Source organism: Lynx canadensis, chromosome D1 (assembly GCF_007474595.2).
Source record: "Lynx canadensis isolate LIC74 chromosome D1, mLynCan4.pri.v2, whole genome shotgun sequence".
NCBI classification, from domain to species: domain Eukaryota; kingdom Metazoa; phylum Chordata; class Mammalia; order Carnivora; family Felidae; genus Lynx; species Lynx canadensis.
In genome coordinates, this window is record NC_044312.2 from 6,501,008 (window position 1) to 6,521,183 (window position 20,176).

At 42.9% G+C, this 20,176-nt stretch overlaps 1 protein-coding gene across 1 annotated transcript in view; it reads left to right on the forward strand.

The window, feature by feature from the left end:
- Positions 1-2,123: 2,123 nt before the first annotated feature.
- The window catches only part of CUL5 (cullin 5), a 97,585-nt gene continuing 79,532 nt past the window's right edge, over positions 2,124-20,176 (forward strand). Inside the window, exon 1 of the mRNA XM_030331635.1 lies at positions 2,124-2,240. Within this exon, the coding sequence (XP_030187495.1) occupies positions 2,217-2,240 (24 nt within the window). The 5' untranslated portion in view covers positions 2,124-2,216. The remainder of the gene's footprint in view (positions 2,241-20,176) is intronic.

Sequence of the window (20,176 nt, forward strand, 5' to 3'; positions counted from 1 at the left end):
AAGCTGTCAGCACAGAGCCCGATGCGGGGCTCGAACCCACGGGCCGCGAGATAATGACCTGGGCCGAAGTGGGACGCTCAACCAACTGAGCCACCCAGGCGCCCCAAGAGTAGAACTCTTAACTGACTAAGCCACTCTAGTGCCCCCTTAGTTGGATTCTTAAGTGTCATTCATTCATTCATTCATTCACTTGCTTTATCATTGTCATCTTATTTTAAGATACATAAAATTGATTATAATCAATTTACACTTTAAATCGAGCGGGAGAGTTGGCCTAGGGTTGAAGATAAAACCCAGTTTCCCTGGAAAAGGGAACCATAATTATATAAAGTTTATGCTGGACTAGGCCTTTTCTCTGACCTGAGTGACCTTGGCCAGATCACCACTCTGAGCCTCAGTTTTTCCCATCTGTCGAACAAAGACAACCCCTGAAGGGTCATCCCTGTGTTGACATTCTGCCGGGACATTACAGACCTGCTGGCTGAGTCCTTGCTCTACCTCTCGATCGTCGGTTAATCATGCCTAGATTACTCTAAGAAACTATTTGAAAATTGGGACACCTGACTGTCCTGCCAATTTAAGGAGATATTAAGAAGCTCTTTAAATGACCCTTGTGTTTACTATTTACACATTAGAGTGAGCATGTGAAAACAGAGATTTAAAAAAAAAATTTTTTTTAATCTTTATTTATTTTTGAAAGAGAGACAGCATGTGAGCAGGGGAGGAGCAGAGAGAGAGGGAGACACAGAATCCCAAGCAGGCTCCGGGCCCTGAGCTGTCAGCAGAGTCCGATGTGGGGCTCAAACTCACAAACCATGAGATTATCACCGGAGCCAAAGTCGGATGCTCAACCAACTGAGCCACCCAGGCGCCCTGAAAACAGGGGTTTCATCATGCCACCCCTCTGCTCAAAAGCCCGCGTGATTGATGGCCCATGTCACTCAGGATACAAGCGAGTCTTTATTACAGCAGCCCACGAGGTCCTAAATGATCTCATGCTCTCCTCAGTCTCGCAGCTCTGAACACACCACCTTCTCACGGCTCTTCCCACAGTCTGGGCAACCTGCCGCCGGGTTCCCCCTATCTGCAGTGTTCTTCCACACATGGCCTGGTCTTGTCCCTCACCTCCTTCAGGCCTTTGCTCCAAAGTCATCTTCTCAGCAAGACCTGCTTGGATCATTCTATGCAAAGTTGCAAACTTCATGCCCGTTCCTGGCTGCATTTTACTCCATTGATCTAATTTTCCTCCCTCCTAATATATTATGCATGTAGGAATGAATACTGTGTATAAACATGCATCACATAATTCCAGGTACACTGTCGGTTTTCTGTGAGTTATATTCTCTTATCTGGGCCAGTGGTTTGTGGTCTGAAGGGCTAAAGCTTGGGGGGAGGTTATGGTTAGCACCTTCCGGAATCATGTGCCCACGGGAAATCCAAGATGAATGTTCATTATTTCAGTGCCAGGCACTCTGGACTGGAAATATTAATAGTTCACGCTTTTGCGCACTTATTCAAGCAGTCATTGCACAAACATTTACTGGACGCCTTCGAGGCGCCAGTTCTTACCGAATGAGCTGCCCGGACCTAAGCCCAGCTGTCACAAGCATTTCCTTGAGGATCGCACCCCTCCAGGTACACCCCTTCCCCGGCTTTGGGGGACGAGAGAAAATACCTGGTCCCGCCAGCAGAGGGCGTGCTGCCGCCCTCTCCACAGCCTCCCGACCCTCCGAGGCATCCCGGCTCCCACGCTCGCTCCCGAGCGCGCCCCCGGCCGCCGCGTCACGTGACGCGGCCGCGGAACCTGAGCTGCCCGGCCTAAGCCGTGCTAAATTCGTTGCCCGTGGCCGCTGCGGGTGCAACCACAGAGGCTAATCCGAAGGAGTGGGGAGGCTCGTGGAGTCGATGCTTCCTCTTCCAATTCAGGTCGGCTCCCGCTACCTCGTCACCATTCGCCGCTGCCGTCTCCCCGAGCGTTTGCATGAGCTCTTTCGCGTGGGGGAGCTCCGGTGACCATGTAGGGGGGACGAGTGAGGAAGCTCCAGGTGCCCGGGACGAGGTCAGCGCTGTCGGCACGCCCCCGCGGTGCCGAGCACACCCCCGGTGCGGGCCGGCGGGCGGGTCGGCCCCGGTGGGAACCCCGGCCTCCGCCTGGGGCCTGGCCCGGAGCGCCACGAAATCTCGCGCCGTCTCGCGAGACGCTAAGTTGAAGGAACATGGCGACGTCTAATCTGTTAAAGGTAAGACCCTCAGCGCAGCCCGGCTTGGACCCCGCGTCCCCGTTGGGCTCGGCTCGCCGGGAGAGGCCCGGTTCGGGCTCAGCGGCGGAGGGGGGGAGCGTTCGGGGGCCGTCCGCCGCCGCGGGCCGGAACGCGGGGGGTCTGTGGCCTTGGGGTCGGGAGGCGCCGGCCGTCCGCCCCGCCGGTCGGCCGCGGTGTGCGAGGCCCGGCGCGGGGGACCAGCTCCGGCCCCGGGGCGGCGGGTGCGCGGTGCTGCCGCGCCCGGACCCGCCGGGCCGTGCGCGCTCTCGGGGTCTCGGCTCTCTCCGAGGCGGGCGCCCGGGACGCGTGAGAGGGCGATCCGAGAAAATGCTGCCCAGTAGGTTTCAATGACTTGACTGACCCCCTCCCCCTCCCCGCTCCCACCTTCTGAATTTCTGCTCGCCGCGTCTAGTCTGCCAGAAATTCCCGGCCGCACGGCGAGCGGGGCCGGGCTCTCCTGTCGGCCCTCTGCGCCTTCCCTCCTGCTCTCCGGTTCTGGAGTTCGGGTTTTTCCTTGGGAGACTACCTCGCGACCCCGGTGCGGTGCAGCCGGAGGACCGAGCGAGGAAGTGCTCCCAGCGGTGTGGAGCTTGGGAAAGTTACGGGATCCGAGGAAACGGCTCGAGTGAGTTAGCGTGTGGGAAGGCCGGGAAGGGCTAGGCCCGCAGGAGCGTATTCTCTCCCCATCAGTTAAAAAGTTGGGAGGAGGAGAAGACACGGCGCACGGATAATAGGAAGTATATGAAAATATGCTGGCCCCCCACTTAGGTCTCCTTTAGGCAACTGATGATAACTGTCCAACAGGTGAGGCTGTCTTAGGAAATGTAGACCTAATTTTATTAGTGTGAGAGGCGGTATGGCTTCCGCTCAGCCTGCCACTCAGAAGCTGTGTGACTTTTGGCAAGTTTCTTAACTTCTCTGTGCCTAGGTTTCCTTACCCATCCCACGGCGTTATCAATAGCACCTATTTCATAGGAGCATCGTTAAGATCGAGTTAATGTGTGCAAAAGGCTTAAAATAGTGACTGGCGGGGAATTAGTACACAATACACACGAATAACTTGAGTTACTACGACCGCTGTTTCTCTCGGAAAACGAATTCATGGGCATCGAGTAACCCATTCTACCCTCCTTTTGTAACAGTATAGCAGAGTTCTGATAGAGTCAGAAAGAAAAGTTCTGAAGGCGCCTGTTGGTGCCTCTGCCTGTTTCCATAAGCGGTAGTTAATGTTATTCATTGAAGTGTGCTTAAGAAGTATTTGGGTTCGTGATTCTTTGTGATTTTTTTTTTTTGACTCGATGATTACTTGGATGTAAACCAAGGCCCTTTCCCCCCCAAGAATTATCTCTCAGAAAAGAGAAAGTCGCTTTATTCTATTCCGTACAAAGCCTTGCCAAGCTAAGCGACTTCATAAATACTAGAAGAGTGCTTACCTTGTCGGGATTATGATTGTTCGTATCCAACGCCCACCTATAGAACGAAAAGACTGCTTGAAGGTAGAGAAAATGGGCATTTAGGAGTCAGGTTAAAAAGTTCACAGGGATTCAAGAAGTTCTGAAATATTGCGTATAATATTTCATATATACGTCACATTACATATAATACTTCATATTAACTCAGACAACGTTTATAAATTAAAGGAAGGTGGTAATGCTTTGAAAAAAAACAGGTGAATGAATCATTCACTTCAGTGAACATGAAGACACATGCCAAAGTCACACTGGAAATTTTTCAGTGAAATTGTTTCATGAAGCGTTGAAAAGGGGGAGAGGGAATTTCTGAATATTGTTTAACAAAGTCTGCGATTTAAAATACGTATAACTAACGTAGTGAACGTTATAAATAGACATTTGATTCTTCTGTCTGTATCACCAAAAGTTTCCATGTTCAAGTTGGCCAGAAAACTGTTGTATTGGTTTTTTGCTTGTTTTTTGCCTTTTTTCTTTCTTTTTGGGGGTGGGGAGAGAGGTTGTCTCATTTTTATACTTAACAGAAGTAACTAATTAGGAGTGCCTGGGTGGCCCAGTGGGTTGAGCATAGGACTCTTGATTTCGGCTCAGGTCGTGCTCTCAGGGTCCTGGGATAAGAGCCCTCCCTCTCTCTCTCTCTCTCTCTGCTCTCCAGCGTGTGCACGTGTCTCTCTTTCTCTCTCTCTTAAAAACAAAAAGTAACTAATTAAAAAGTGAACAGTCTGTCTTCCTGGAGAAATGTAGTGAGACCCTGCCAGGGTAGAGCCATAACATAATTCATAGGCTCATTTAAATTCAAGTCTGGGGGTACCCTTGAATAGAGAGAGAGCTGGTTGGGTGTGGCCACGTTAGCCTTATTTGCTTTTTTGATAGGGCGAATAGAGTGATTCACAAGAGAAATATGCCTTAGACGTTGTGCAGTTAGATTTCACCAGATCATATTTGCCGAAATTGTCATGTCCTGGGGTCACAACGGAGAAACGTGGGCTAGATGAGAATACAGTTAGAATTTGCTTCATTATCAGTTAAACAGCTGTACCTGAAGAAATGATAAGTGATAAATCATCAACCCTGAAGGGAGGCTTTCAGTGTTCTTCTGAAAAAATAAGTTCTTTTCCTGTTTGCCAGTAACTTGGGTGAAGTTAAGATTTTGGACTTTGTGGATGACAGTTTGGAGGGATAGCTAATATGTTTTGAGAGATAACAAGATTGAAACTTTGATGTGAAACTTGCAAGTCAGTAGGCAAAGCAATACAAACCACCTACTTTTTTAATACTGGAATTTGATATAATACTTTGTTTAAAGCAAGTGGACTATGGCTGGATTTTGGAAGTCTTTTGAATATACAGAGATTGGTGGTGTATGTTTTGTCATAAACAATTATCAGTTGTTTGGGGGGTTTATTTTGCCTAAAACCTTTCAATATTACTAGTCTTTTTTTAACATATAATTCTTGTTCCTTTGCTTTTGCAGTATCTAGGCCCTAAGTGCTCTTTGCTGTTTTCTTCATTTCTAGTTGAGAATCCTACCCCAAATAGCAGTTGTTTAAATCTTATTTTTCAAGTCTCCACCCCATTTAATTCTTAGCCTATTACTTTATTCAGTTATTTGGAGTGCCCTTAACCTTGATCAGTATCACCAATTTTTCCAGTTTCCCTTAGAGTCTCCTCTTTTTCAAGGCACCCACTGTATTGCTTCCTTCCATTTGTTCTTCAGCCTTCATTCCCCCCTCCCCGCCCCCCCACCCCAGGACTTGTCGGTACATTCCCTGTTATTTTGTTTCAGTCTCCTCCTCACTTCTATAGGGATAAGAAAGTTCCCCCGTCTCCTGGTATAAACTTCACCTGTACTCTGCTTTGGCCACAAACTTTTGCCCTTTTTTCTCTTTCCATTCATTCTTGCTGTTGTTTGAAAGGTGGCCCCCCACTCGCTGCCTTTAATTCTACACCTTTTTCTTTAACTCTGACCCGACTCTCCCCTGACCCCCACCTGCTTACAGTGAAGCTGTCGGTCTCAAGAGCAGTAGCAACTTCGTGATTGCGAAATGTTACGTCCATCCTCTCTTCTGATATTGTTGATGACTATCTCTGCTTCCCTTTTAATTTTTATGAGGTTCTCTTTTGGTGTCCCGTCTCTCAGATCACTTGTGTTTTTCTCTGACCTCCCTCCTATCCTCCCCAATGTAGTTATTTCTTGGGATTTAATCTTCAGCCCTTTTCTATCTTTGTACTTCTGTTTCTGGGGCAGTCTTAACTCCCATGATTTCACTATTTTTATCTCTTAACTCTGATCTGAGCTCTGGACCAAAACACATTTCTGACCATATCACTTTCCTGCTCACATACCTTTGATGGTTCAAATTCTTTGATATCTTTCCAGTTGGGTCTTCTCCCTAATATCTGTCTCCCTCCCATGTCCTCTCCTTCTCTCTCCCCTCTCTCTCTCTCCCTCTCACCCTCTTTCTCTCTTTCTCTCACACACCCCTACCTCTACCTGGCTGGTTCCTTGTTGGTTCAGTAGTATACCACTATCCCTCAATATTTGCCTGTTAAATTCATTTTTAGTCATTAAGACCCAGCCCAGATTCCTCCTTTCTTCTTAGAGCTCTCTTTTCAAATTGTTGCCTGCCCTGCATAACCAGAGCACTACATCAGGTTTTTTCCAGCACTTATATATTATATATTTGTGTACTTATATACTTGTATACTTATATATTACATATTTGTGTACTTATATGTTATTTTCATAATAGTTACATACTTATATATGTGTATACGTGTATATAAGTATATACATATAAGTGTACTTACAAGCATATAACTTATACATAATGCATATATACTTACATATTATTTGCATAATCTATTTACATATCTAGCTCCCTTCTAAGATTGTAAGCCCCATTATTGCAGGACTTTATGTTATTAATCTTGATGCCTTAATCATCAACTGCAGTGATCGTTTATGATAGGTGCTCCATAAACGAGTGATAATTGCTTAAAAAGAGGAGTCGAGTGAAGTATCTGCATTGCAGACGCTCTGTGAGTGTTGATTGGTTAAAAGAAGAAATTTCTGGTTTTGTTCCCTTCTAATTAGATCCACAGAGGTGGTGGTGGGGGGCCTGGGTATCTCAGTCACTTAAGCATCCAACTTCGACTCAGGTCATAGTCTCACAGTTCATAGCCTGGAGCCTATTTCTGATTCTGTGTCTCCCTCTCTCTCTCTCTGACCCTCCACCACTCGAGCTCTGTCTCTCTCGCCCTCTCTCAAAAATAAATAAACATTAAAAAGTTTTTTTTAATTTAATTTATATTTTTTATGGAGAGAGAGGCAAAAAGCATATAAACAAATACATTCTATAGGTCAGGTATATGCTATGAAGAAAAACAATTAGGGAAAGGATAGAGAGGAATCTGGTGGGTTTTTTTTTCTTTTCCATATTTTTACTTAAATTCTAGATAGTTGACATATAGTGTAATATTGGCTTCAGGAGTAGAATTTAGTGGTTTATCACTTACATACAATACCAAGTGCTCAGGACAACAAGTGCCCTCCTTAATGCCCATCACCTACCCACCTCCCTCCATCAACCCTTTTTGTTCTCTGTAGTTAAGAATCTCTTATCTTTTGTTTGTTTGTTTTTAAGTTTGTTTTGAGAGGGAGGAAGGGAGACAGAAGGGGAAGGGCAGAGAGGCAAGGAGAGAGAGAATGACTGACAGCTCTGAGCTTGATGTGGGGCTTGAACTGACCAACGGTGAGATCATGACCTGAGCTGAAATTAAGAGTCAGATGCTTAACCGACTGAGCCACCCAGGTGGCCCCAAGAGTCTCTTATGATTTGCCTCCCCATTTCTTTCCCCCACCCTCTTCCGCTGTGTTCATTTGTTTTGTTTGTTAAATTCCACGTATCAGTGAATTAATGGTATTTGTCTTTCTCTGACCGACTCGTTTTGCTTAGCATAATACACTCTGGTTCCATCCACGTTGTTGGAAATGGCAAGATTTCATTCTTTTTGACGGCTAATATTCCATCAAAAAGAATGAAATCTTGCCATACATTTATAGCACATCTTCTTTATCCATTGATCATTCGATGGACATTTGGGCTCTTTCCATAATCTGGTTATCGTTGACGATGCTGCTGTAAACATCAGGGTGCATGCGTCCCTTCGAATCAGTATTTTTGAACCTTTGGGTAAATATCTAGTAGTGCAATTGCTGTGCTAATGAGGGAAGCCCTCTGAGGAGAGGACATTGGACTGGAGACCTGAATGAAGCAAGGGAAGAAGCCTGTACATGTTTGGAGAAGAGTTTCATGTAGAGGGAATGGGAACAGCCCGTGTAAAAGCACTGAGTCAGGAACATGCTTGGCAAGGAATTAGGGACGTGATTATCAAGATTTGAATGTTGTCAGTGAATGGTTAAGATACCCAAGTGCATGATTCCTTTTAATTTGTATTTGAACGTAAATGAGAGCCTTATTTAAGAACCTAACTTGTCAGTTTTCATTGAGTTGTGGGAAATTGCCCTTCTGAATGGGTATGTAAGAGGCACATGATCCTTAGGGGGCCTGCCCTCCCTCCAGTGTCCTGTCCTAGAGACATGCTTACATTTGACACAGCTTAGGGAAAAAGGGAATTCAGGGTTATGATTGTTGGCCATGGGTAGAAGTGGAAGTAGGAATAGTAGACTGAATTAGTTACCATAAAACTGTGATGGGGCACCTGAGTGGCTCAGTCAGTTAAACATCCAACCTCAGCTCAGGTCATGGTCTCGTGGTTCATGGGTTTGAGCCTGGTGTGGGGTCCTGTGCTGACAGCTCAGAGCCTAGATCCTGCTTTGGATTCTCTGTCTTCCTTTCTCTGTACCCCTCTACCACTCATGCTCGTGCTTGCTCTCTCTCTGTCAAAAATAAATATTTAAAAAATTTAAAAAAGCAATGATAAATGTAAATGTGAGAATTGTTTATATTCTGTGAAGAGAAATGAGTGAACAAAATTACCATTATCTGGAGGTGATGTATATTAATTATTGCTACTAACAGAATGTGACAGTTTAGGATGAACTTTGAGAGATCAGTTGTTTATCAATGGATTAGAAGAGGGGAATTTTAGACTGCAGGAGGTTATCAGGAGGACGCTAGACATCCGTCTGGTGGACAGAGGAGAAGGCTGGAGAAGAGAGATAGACAAAGACAGGTGTTTCTTAATAGATGTTTTGCTAGGTGTCCTGGTGAACCCAGTTGTGTCACAGAAAGCCATCTGACTCTTGCTTTGGTATAGTAGGTAGAATAAATTGGCACCTGATGGACTGTGTAAGCACCCAAACAAGTTACAGCTCAGGTTAAAACATTGGTCATAATAGATGTAGTACTTACAAGTAACGTCAGGGATATTTGATCTCTGTAACAGGGTTTGTTCATTCTACAAATATGTAGGCGTGTATTCTGTGCTGGATACTATTCTGTGATACAGTAGGGAATATGACAGATAGGGTCCTTAGTCTTTGGAACTTCTATTCAAATGTGTAAATACTGACACCAAAGAAGTAACACATGGGGTAGTTTTGTAGTAATGAGAGCTGAGATGAAAACAGTATAATCAAGAGTGCTTAGAAGACGGGGGCACTGTCTTACAACAAAATAAATTTGTTCCCCTAAATATTGCTTTCAACTATGTTCTGTTGAATTTTCCTTCTCTGCCACTTGGATGACATTTCAGCCCCATCTCCTAACTTTCTGGTCTTTAAAAAAAGTTGTTACCCAGGGTGCCTGGGTAGCTCAGTTGGTTAGGCATCTGACTCTTAGTCTCAGTTCAGGTCTTGATCTCTCAGGGTCGTGAGTTCAAGCCCTGTTGGACTCTCCGCTGGGTGTGGAACTTACTTTAAAAAATGAAAATAAAAAATTCTATTACTCTACATTAAAAATTTCAATCTCTGGGCGTCTGGGTGGCTCAGTCGGTTTTGAGTGTCTGATTACAGCTTGGGTCGTGATGTCATGGTTCATGAGTTTGAGCCTCACATCAGGCTTGTGGCTGTCAGCACAGAGCCTGCTGTAGATCCTCTCTCCCCCTCTCTCTCTGCCCTCCCCCCACTCACACTGTCTCTCTCTCAAAAGTGAATAAACATATATAAAAAAAAAAACATAAAATTTTCAGTCTCAAAGCCAAATTAAATCTCCTGTATGCTTAAGATCTAGGTTCTGGATCTGCAGAGAGGAAAGGGGGAAAGGCAGTTTTCTTAGGACCTCTGTGGGGCAGTACTGATGCTAGACTTGAATGGTCTGCATTCTGCCCAGGGCAAAGGTCCTGAGGTGCACTGGTGAGCTTGGCATATTTAAGGAGCACCTTTAAAAGGTTGGTGTGGCTGGAACATAGTGAGAATTGCCAGGATTCGAATATATACTGGAGTTTTGTGGTTCTTTTGGTTAATGGGGGTTGCAAATGTGGTTTTAAAATCACATAACTGGGAGTACCAGTGGCTCATAGATCATATAGGAACCCAACATTCAAATAGCTAGCCTCATTGTTTACAGGAAAGATCCAAGATAAATACACAAATTGGATTCCTTTTGTAAAGTAATTAGGGTGCCATCATTGAATATAATTCATAATCAGTAGGATCAGAACTTCACAGAGGGAACAAATACAAATCTTAAATCAACTAAATTCCCTGTGTCGTCAAAATGTTCTGGGAGTGAAAGAGTGCCGATGAGTAAAAAATAATTCTAATTGTGTGCATGATATTATTTCTTGTCTTGACTCAACTTCTCCTTTAACTTTTCTTGTACCTTTGTTATCATGAAGATGTATAGAAATAATAACTAATACAACTATTAAAAACTTTATTTTCTTCCAAATGCAACTTTTAAAAAAAATGTATTTAAATATTTTAGTAATTTCTACACCCATTATGGGGCTCTAACTCACAGCCCTGAGATCAGAGTCACAGGTTCTCTCCATGGGGTGCCTGGGTGGCTCAGTTGGTTAAAGGTCCGACTTCAGCTCAGGTCATGATCTCATGGCTTGTGAGTTCAAGCCCCGCGTCCAGCTGTGTGCTGACAGCTCAGAGCCTGGAGCCTGCTTCTGATTCTGTGTCCCTCTCTCACTCTGCCCCTCCCCCACTTGTGCTCTGTCTCTGTCTCTCTCTCAAGAATAAAAAATATTAAAAAAAATTTTTTTTAAAGATAGTTACAAGGGGCACTTGGGTGGCTCAGTCAGTTGAGCAACCAACTCTTGATGTGGGCTCAGGTCATAATCTCATCGTTTTTGAGATCGAGCCCCGTGTTGGGCTCCTCATTGAGCATGGAGACTGCCTGAGATTCTCTTCTCTCCCTCTACCCCTCTCCCCTGCTTGAGTACTTTCTTTCTCTCTAATAAAATAAAATAAAACAAAATAAAATAAAATAAAAATAAAAGATAGTTACAAATTAAATACAGTACTAAAAAAATAATTTTTAAATGAACAATACCTAGCATGCCCATTTTTAAAGTAAGCTTTGTTGAAATATGACCTGTATACAGAAACGCACACAAATCATAAGTCTGTGGTTGGATGCATTTTTATAAAGTAAACATACCTGTATAATCAACACCCAGATCTAGAAATAGAATATTTAACAGTATCTCTGAAAGCCCCCTCTCTGTTGTCTTGTGCTAGTCTCTAACTTGTAACCCCTTCCACAAGGTAATCGCTATGCTGACTTCTAATAACTGTAGATGTGTTTTGTCTGTTCAGGAACCAGTGTGTACTCTTGTGTGTGACTTTTTTCCTCAACATGATTTCTTTGAGATTCCTCTTATTACATGTTAAATTTTTGTTGCTATATAGTGTTCCACTGTTACGAATATTTCACAATTTATCCATCCTCTTGCTGATGGACTTTTAGGGGGTTTATGGGTTTTTTTTTACTGTTATGAATTGAGATACGATGTCTTTTGGTTGACATATGTGTGCAGCTCATTGGGAAGCATACCTAGACATGAAATTGGGGGTTCACATAGTATGCATTTGTTTAGCTTCCATAGATACTGCTAAAGAGTTTCCTAAAGTAGTTGTAGCAATTTACACTCTCACCAGCACATTGAGAGTTTTGGTTGCTCTGAATTTTGTCTAATACTTGGTATTGTCATTCTGTTCTATTCTAGCCTTTTTGGTGGTTTATAGTGATTTTTTTCTCATGACTTTAATGTGTGTTTCCCTGATGATTAATGATGGTGGGTGCTTTTTCATATGGTTATTGGCCATGTAGATACTGTCTTTATGGAGGGTCTCTTCCAGTGTTTGCCAAGTTTTACATTGGATTGTTTTTCATTTCTTACTGATTTTTAGGAATCTTCACATGTTTTGCTTTGTTTGGAATCTTTACATATATTGGATAAGAGCCTATCTTGGATATGTGTATTAGAAATAATACTTCTTCCACTATGTGGGTAGCTTTTTCAGTTCCTGAATGGTGTCTAAAGTTTTTATTTTTTTATGTTGTACGGTTCATCAATTCCTTTCTTTGTGGTTAGTGCTTGGTTAAAAGGTCATACAAACGATCCAGACTCTACTTGTATTAATACCTTATTAAAAAAAAAAAGAACATAAAATTTATTTTTATAGTTTTGAGCCTCAAAAGTATATCCTGGGACCCTTCTAGGAATCCATAAACCACAGTTTAAGGAACACTATATTAGAGTGTGAGTTCCTGGAAGACCTTTCATTTATTTATTTATTTATTTAAAAAAGTTTTTTTAATGTTTATATATTTCTTAAGAGAGGCAGACAGCAGGGAACGGGGAGAGAGAGAAGGGTACAGAGGATCCAAAGCAGGCCCTGCGCTGACAGCAGAGAGCCCAGTGCCGGGCTGGAACTCATGAACTGTGAAATCATGACCTGAGCCAAAGGCAGACGCTTAACCGACTGAGCCACCCAGGTGCCCCAGAAGACCTTTCATTTATAAGTCCCAGTGACTAGCATAATTCTTCATGTGTAGTGGGCACTCAAGACATTTGTTGAATGAGTAAATGTAATAAATAAATGATGAAGAAACCCCTCAAATAAGTTCAAACTCTTCTATCAGTACTGTTATTTTTTCTTTTTTTTTCCTTAAAATTAGTTGTTTTGGTTTCTGAAAATTCAAGGACTATCAAAATTTCTTTAAAAAGGATTTTTTCTTTATAAAGGAAACCTAAAGGTTTTTTTCTTTCAAGATTTTATTTTATTTTAAAATGTTTATTTATTTATTTTGAGAGAGAGAGGGAGAGAGGATGGAGGAGGGTCAGAGAGAAAAGGAGAGGGAATCCAAGCAGGCTCCATGACATAGGGCTTGATCTTACCACCGTGAGATCATGACCTGAGCCAAAATCAAGAGTCGGATGCTTAACCAACTGAACCACCTAGGGTCCCCTTAAGACTTTATTTAGTAATCTCTCCACCCAATGTGAGTCTTGAACTTCAAATCCTGAGATCAAGAGTCACATGCTCTACCACCTGCCAGCCAGGTGCCCCTGCAAACTAAAGGTTTTAAAGGGAAGCGTCCTGTGAAGTGTCTCATTTCAATGGGGAAAGATTTTTAGCTTTTTGGAAAATAGTATTATTTCCCTTCTGTACCACGTTTGAAGATAACTAAGTCTCTTTTTATAGTGATGGTTCTATCTTGTGGTTTTTAGATGGTCACTAAATTTTTATAATCATAGTTTTTTTGGGTTTTTTTCCTGCATTTTTTTTTTAAATGAAATCAAGGGTTGGCTCTGACCCATACGTTTCAAGTCCCTCTACTGCTCATTCAAGAAAGATCCAGGAAATAGTTAAGAATGTGGCAGAACTAACAGAACTAAACTGCTTGGATTTGAATCCCTGCTCTACCACTCATTATAACCTTAGGGAAATAACCTAACCTAATCTCAGGTACAGTGTACAATTTTTTCATCTATAAAGTGAGAATAATAATATACCAAACACCTAGGATATTTATAAAGATTAAATGAATTAATACTTGTAAATTTTATTTAAAGTTTACTTATTTATTTTGAGAGAGAGAGAGAGAGAGAGAGAATGAATGAATGAGCAGGGGAGAGGCAGAGCGAGAGGGAGACAGAGAATCACAAGCAGGCTTCACACTGCCAGTGCAGAGCCCAACATGGGGCCCAGACTCAAAAACCATAAAATCAGGCCCTGAGCTGAAATCAGGGTCAGACCCTTAGCTGTTTGAACCACCTATGCACCCCAGTGCTTGTCAGTATTTAAAATAGTACCTGACACATAATTAATAGATTTTATAAAGTAAAATGATCAAAGTGGTTGATCTACATTGAAGATTATAATGAAGTTAAATAATATGAGAAATAAATAACTCATATTTACAGTTATCGGATATTCAGACTACCCAAGGAAATGTGAAAGAAGCTTTGTGGAGATTAGCCAAAGGAGATCCTCTTTTGCATCACAGATAGCACATATAAAAAATTTGTTGGGGGCGCCTGGGTGGCTCAGTTTGTTGAGTGTCTGACTCTTGATTTCAGCTCAGGTCATGATCTCATGGTTCGTGAGTTCATGCCTCACATTGGGCTGTGCGCTGACAACATGGAGCCTGCTTGGGATTCCCTCTCTCTCTGCCCCTTCCCTGCTCGCTCACTCGCTCTCTCTCAAAATGGATAAACATTAACAAAATTTTTTAAAAAATTGTTGGCTATAACCCCAAATTAGCAAAATGCCATATATTTGCAATGAAAGAAAAGTGGAAAATATTATAAGGGAATGATTAAAGAAAAACATTAAGAATATAATGAAAACATTTTTTTAAATGTCATCCTTTGAGCACCTGAGTGGCTCAGTTGGTTAAGCTTCCGACGTCGGCTCAGGTTATGATCTCATGGTTTATGAGTTTGAGCCCCGCCTTGGGATCTCTCCTGTCAGTGCAGAGCCTGCTTTAGATCCTCTATCCCCACCTCTATGTGCCCCTCTATCACTTGTGCTCTCTATCTTTCTCTCTCAAAAAAATAAATAAATTTTAAAATTTCACCCTTCTATAATGTCAGTGTCAAGTATCCTACTCTGTCAAGATTCCTCCTGTCTTTCTAACTCATTCAAGTATTATTCCAGTAATCTGGCTCCAAAAGGGCCTCCATTTCATTGATTCTATCACCTTACTGTATAAGTTTATAGTTTTTAGTTTATAGTTTTTATCAAATTAGGAAACATTTTGGCTTTTAATTCTTTAAATACCCTCCCATCCCCCAAGATTCTGGTTATATGTAAGTCAGGTCATATGATGCTGTTCCCTGATAATCATTTTTAAAAATCTTTCTGTGATGTTCATGCTTTCCTCTATTTTCTTGAAAGTGCAAAGTATATTTATAATAGCTGGATAAATGTCATGCTCTGTTAAAACTATAATTCATGTCATTTCTGGGTCAGTTTCTGTTGATGGGTTTTTCTCTTGATGGTGGGTTATATTTTCCTTCTTCTTTGCCTGCTTGGTATTTTGGATTGGATGCTAGACATTGTTTTATATGTTGGGATCTGATGCTTTAAATATTTCAGGGTCTGGCTTTCACACAGTTAAATTACTTGGAATCAGGTTGATCTTTCTGAAGCTTGCTTTTGAGTTTTGTAATAGTGGGTTGGGAACAACAGGGTAGGGCTACTTAGGCTCCACTACAGATGCAGTGCCTTTCTGAGGACTCTACCGAATGTCTTACATGTTGAGGAGCATTTCTATTCTGGCTAGTAGCAACACAAACTTTTCGTAGCCCTTTATGAGCCCTGCTGATTGTTGTGTCTACTTTCTCATGGGCCTTTCCCCAGTCTCTGACAGTGTTCTCACACACATGTGCACGTCAGTATTCGGTCAGAGGCTCGATACACCTCTCTGTTTATCTCCGGAACTCCCTTTCTTGCACAGCTCCCTTTTTTTCTAGTACTCTGTGCCACAAATTTTTGTCACCTTGTCCTGTCTAAACTCTGAACTCTGGCTCCTAAGTGAAACTTCCAGGCTGTTTGCGTTCCCATGCTTGTGCTGAGGTCTAGAAACCAGGCATGTTTGGGCATTTGTAGGGCTGCCCTATGATAGTTTTCTCAGGAAGTACTGTCCTATACTGCCTTTTGGTTCTCTAGCCATTGCGGCAGGAGGGGAGATCTGGCTGTCATTATTCCATCATGGGTGGAAGAAGAAGGCTCTGTCTCTCTTCCTGATGTCCTTCGTCTCGCTCTTATCAGCATAAATTCTGTGTTCAGTCATTGTTACCAGTGCCTTGAACACACCTCGATTCCCCTGCTCCTGTCTCCTTTCACCTGGGAAAACTATACCCCGGTTAGATATATCTCCATCTTCCAGTGCTGGCACCTGTGAATGTGCCAGGAAAGCCTCCTTAGTGCCCCCTTTAGAACAGAAACTCTGACTGCTGCTTGCTACCTCCATTGCCACTCTACTGATCCAGTGCTTTTTTCACTTTAAGTCCGTGACCACACTCTGTAAATGAGCCCCGTCACATTACCCTGGTCATTTATTCTACTTTCCTCAATATCTGTTTCACGTCTTTTCTCTCAAACTTCTGGTATGTCCTTACCTGTCTTCCAAGGCATTTTCCTTTTTTCTACATCACTGAAAAACTGAAGTAATCAAAAATGAACTTCAGAGAGTGGTACTTACTTCATCTACCCTTCTACTAACATCTGCATGTATGTACTTTGCCTTACCTTCTTACGGTAGAGTTATTTCCTCCACCTGTGCGCACTGTGCCCCTTTCCTTCTTGCTTACCCTGGGCAAATTAAATTTCAATTCACATTCTCTAGCACTTTCCTTCCTTTTCTCTCACATCATCAGTGTTATACCCTGGAATATACCCATCAGTATAAAAATATACTGTGTCCATCCCATCTTAAAAGAAATTTTGTCTCCCTCTCTGCATCAGCTACCATGCCACTTCTGTGCTCTTTTACAGCAAGACTGCCAAGAGTTGTCTGTACTTTTCCAGTTTTCTTTCTTTCTCTTTTCTCTCTCAGTTCCATTCCCCGGCTTTTGTCCTTACCGCTCTATGAGAACTGCTCTTACATTTTTTTTTTTTTTAATTTTTTTTTCTTAAACGTGTATTTATTTTTTGGGACAGAGAGAGACAGCATGAACGGGGGAGGGGCAGAGAGAGAAGGAGACACAGAATCGGAAGCAGGTTCCAGGCTCTGAGCCATCAGCCCAGAGCCTGACGCGGGGCTCGAACTCACGGACCGCGAGATCGTGACCTGGCTGAAGTCGGACGCTTAACCGACTGCGCCACCCAGGCGCCCCTGCTCTTACATTATTAATACGAAGGTCTCCACGACTTCCGTATTGGTTTTTCAGTAGTCCTCTTACATAATCTTCCAGGAGCATGTGCTGAGCTCGATCACTCCCCCTTCCTTGATACGCTTTATTCCTTTGGTTTCCAGAATCCTATGCTCTTGATTTTCTTGCCACCTCTGCGATTGTTCCATCTCCTTTCTTATTTCTTATTCTTCTCACCCCTTCATGTTGGGTGCCTAAGGCCTCGAGCCTGGCCCTCTTCTCTCTCATATTCACTCTCTTGGTAGTGACAGTAACAAGTTGTAAAACCCATCTGTACTCCAGTGACTTGCATATTTTAATTTCCTGCCTAGACCTTTCTATAAATTCTAGAGTTTCTTATGAAACAGCTAATTCAACATCTTCAAAGGGCTGTTTAATATATGTGTCAGGTGTAATGTGTCTGAAATCAAACTCCAGGGCTTTCCTTCTTAGTCTGTTCCATCTACAGTTTTTTTCCATTTCAGTTGACAGCAGTGCCATACTTCTTGGACGTGTCAAACGACAAAACTAAAACAGTTTAGTAACAACTTTGATGCCCTTGATGCCAGGGAAGATGATCTATGGATTGAGGGAGTACAGTGCCTAACAACCCGTGGAACACTCTTCCTAAAGGGTTTGTGGCAAGGGAAAGCTTTATAGAATGTTAGAAGAGACAGGACAAAAACAGGGCCTGATTGGTTAGGATGTTGGAGATTTCCTTATAAAGCAAGTAGGTCCTCTGCTGTAGGGTAGAATAAGCTAACTAAAGCTGAGTAGGAGGATTGTGATTGGTGTTAGGTTTCCTTGGCAGTAAGGTTTTTCCCCAACTGCAGGCTGACTTAGTTTAGATTTGGACATGGGCTGGTCCCCTGCAGTGGACCCCATTTTGTGGGTCTTAACATATCAGACAAAAACCTTAGAGTCATGCTTTACTCTTTTCTCTCATCCCAGATGCATACTGTCAGGAAATCCTGCTTAGTGCCTCCTTTAAAATTTGTTTTTAATATTTATTTATTTTTGAGAGAGAGAGAGAGAGAGAGAGAGAGAGCGCGCGCGCGCGAGAGAGAGCGCACAAGTGGGGTAGAGGAAGAGAGAGACAGAGTCATAGACTCTGAAGCAGGATCCAGGCTCTGAGCTGTCACCACAGAGCCCCGTGCGGGGCTCAAACTCACGAGCTTCGAGATCATGACCTGAGCCAGAGTTGGCCACTTAACCGACTGAGCCGCCCAGGTGCCCCTACTCTGGTCTTTACAAGGGCTGCTTCCTCTGCCTGAAATACTCTTTCCTGAGGTATCCTTCAGGACCTGCCCCTCCCTGGCTTCCCCATAACCTTTCTGTGTGTTTGAGAAGAATACCTGTGAGGGAGGGAGTTAGGCTGAAAGGAAGAAAGGATAGAGGGCAGGGATGTGGCAGATGCTGAAATCTTCTTGGTGAAAGAGCCAGGCGGTGAGATATTCCCAGATAGTAGCAGTTGGTGAGTTCAGCCTACTTGCTGTTCTGAGTAATAGTGGAAGAAAGCAGAAGAGACTTCGCAGCAAATTAATAGAGATAAGGCAGCCTTCAGTTAGCCAATGGAAGCATTCATAAATCAGGGTTCATAATTGGAAAGTCCCTTCACATATCCATGAAGCATTCTCTTTTGTAGATAGATTTGGTCTCCTGCTGCTTAGTTATGATTTAATGAAGTGCTCTCCAGTTTAACAGAGAATAGACCAAAGAATTGCTTGAGCACCATTTTTTGGATCAAAGAATAATAGAAAACATTCAGTTATTGCATTCTGTTTTTAATTTAGTATTGGGGAAAATGTTTCAACAAACAGAAGACCCAAAATGTACTTCCTGTTATTTTGCCATAGCTAATAGATTTCAGAGTCTAACGAGTATTTATCTCAAAGACCTGTTTACTCCAGTTCTCTGTGCCTTTTTGATTTTTAATTATAAGATTTATACCATGTTTAATTTTACGAATTGCCAAAATTGCTTATGGAAATGGACTTAGTTGACATTAATAATGTATCCTCTAATTAAGGGCATATATAATGATTCTGCATGTCTTAGTCAAGAAAACTTTCAGTGGTTCTTTCAAACTTGTTTGTTTGCATGCTCCTCCCTCAGAGGGAACAGTAGAAAAAGTGAAGCCGGCCGTAAGGTTAGTACACAGAATTTATGCCGTAGAATTACAAATCTAACTCTGAATTTCTCCATAGTCAACACTGAGAGGAAAGTTACCTACATGATTCACTGAAGTCCATAAGGTAAAAACAAACTAGTTGTTCAGGGGAGAAGCACAACTAATCCTCGCACAAAATTTTGAGTGAATACACTCGTGGGTGCTTATAATAAGAATACTGTGATTAAAATAGATAGGTACCGGGGCGCCTGGGTGGCGCAGTCGGTTAAGCGTCCGACTTCAACCAGGTCACGATCTCGCGGTCCGTGAGTTCGAGCCCCGCGTCGGGCTCTGGGCTGATGGCTCAGAGCCTGGAGCCTGTTTCCGATTCTGTGTCTCCCTCTCTCTCTGCCCCTCCCCCGTTCATGCTCTGTCTCTCTCTGTCCCAAAAATAAATAAACGTTGAAAAAAAATTAAAAAAAAAAATAGGTACCTGGGGCAAGACAGTTCAGTAACTTTTAGGATCATCATTGTTCATGGATACAGGATGCGAGCATGATCTGGCTGTGACCTCTGTCATCTCATCGATTACCAGGGTTGATTTGGTTGATCTGGCTGGTGAGGTGGGTGTGCCCTTCCTCCCTCACCACTCCCACGTGCGTCTCTCTTCATGTGCACGCTTGGTTGAAGGGGATGACCTTCGCCAGAAGAGGAGGACCATTCTTTGGTCAAGGGTATATGAGCCGTACTCCTCTGCTAGAGCCTCCAAACAGGCTCTCAGGGTCCATTTGTAGCGTAGGGTGGTCAGGCTTCCAGGACTCCAGACATGTCGAATGCAGCACTGCATGTGACAGTCTACCTTTGTCAAAAAGATTAAAAGGAAAAAAGAAACATTGTCTATGGATGCAAGAAGCATCACTTGCTTTGACAAGAGTTTAGTGTTAGTCAGTAGTTCTTAGCCTGTGTTTGGTCATAAACCCGCCAACATTTTTATGTAGTTTTATCATGGATTTGCTAAATATGCTGACTCTGAACTTAAGAGATTCTGATCC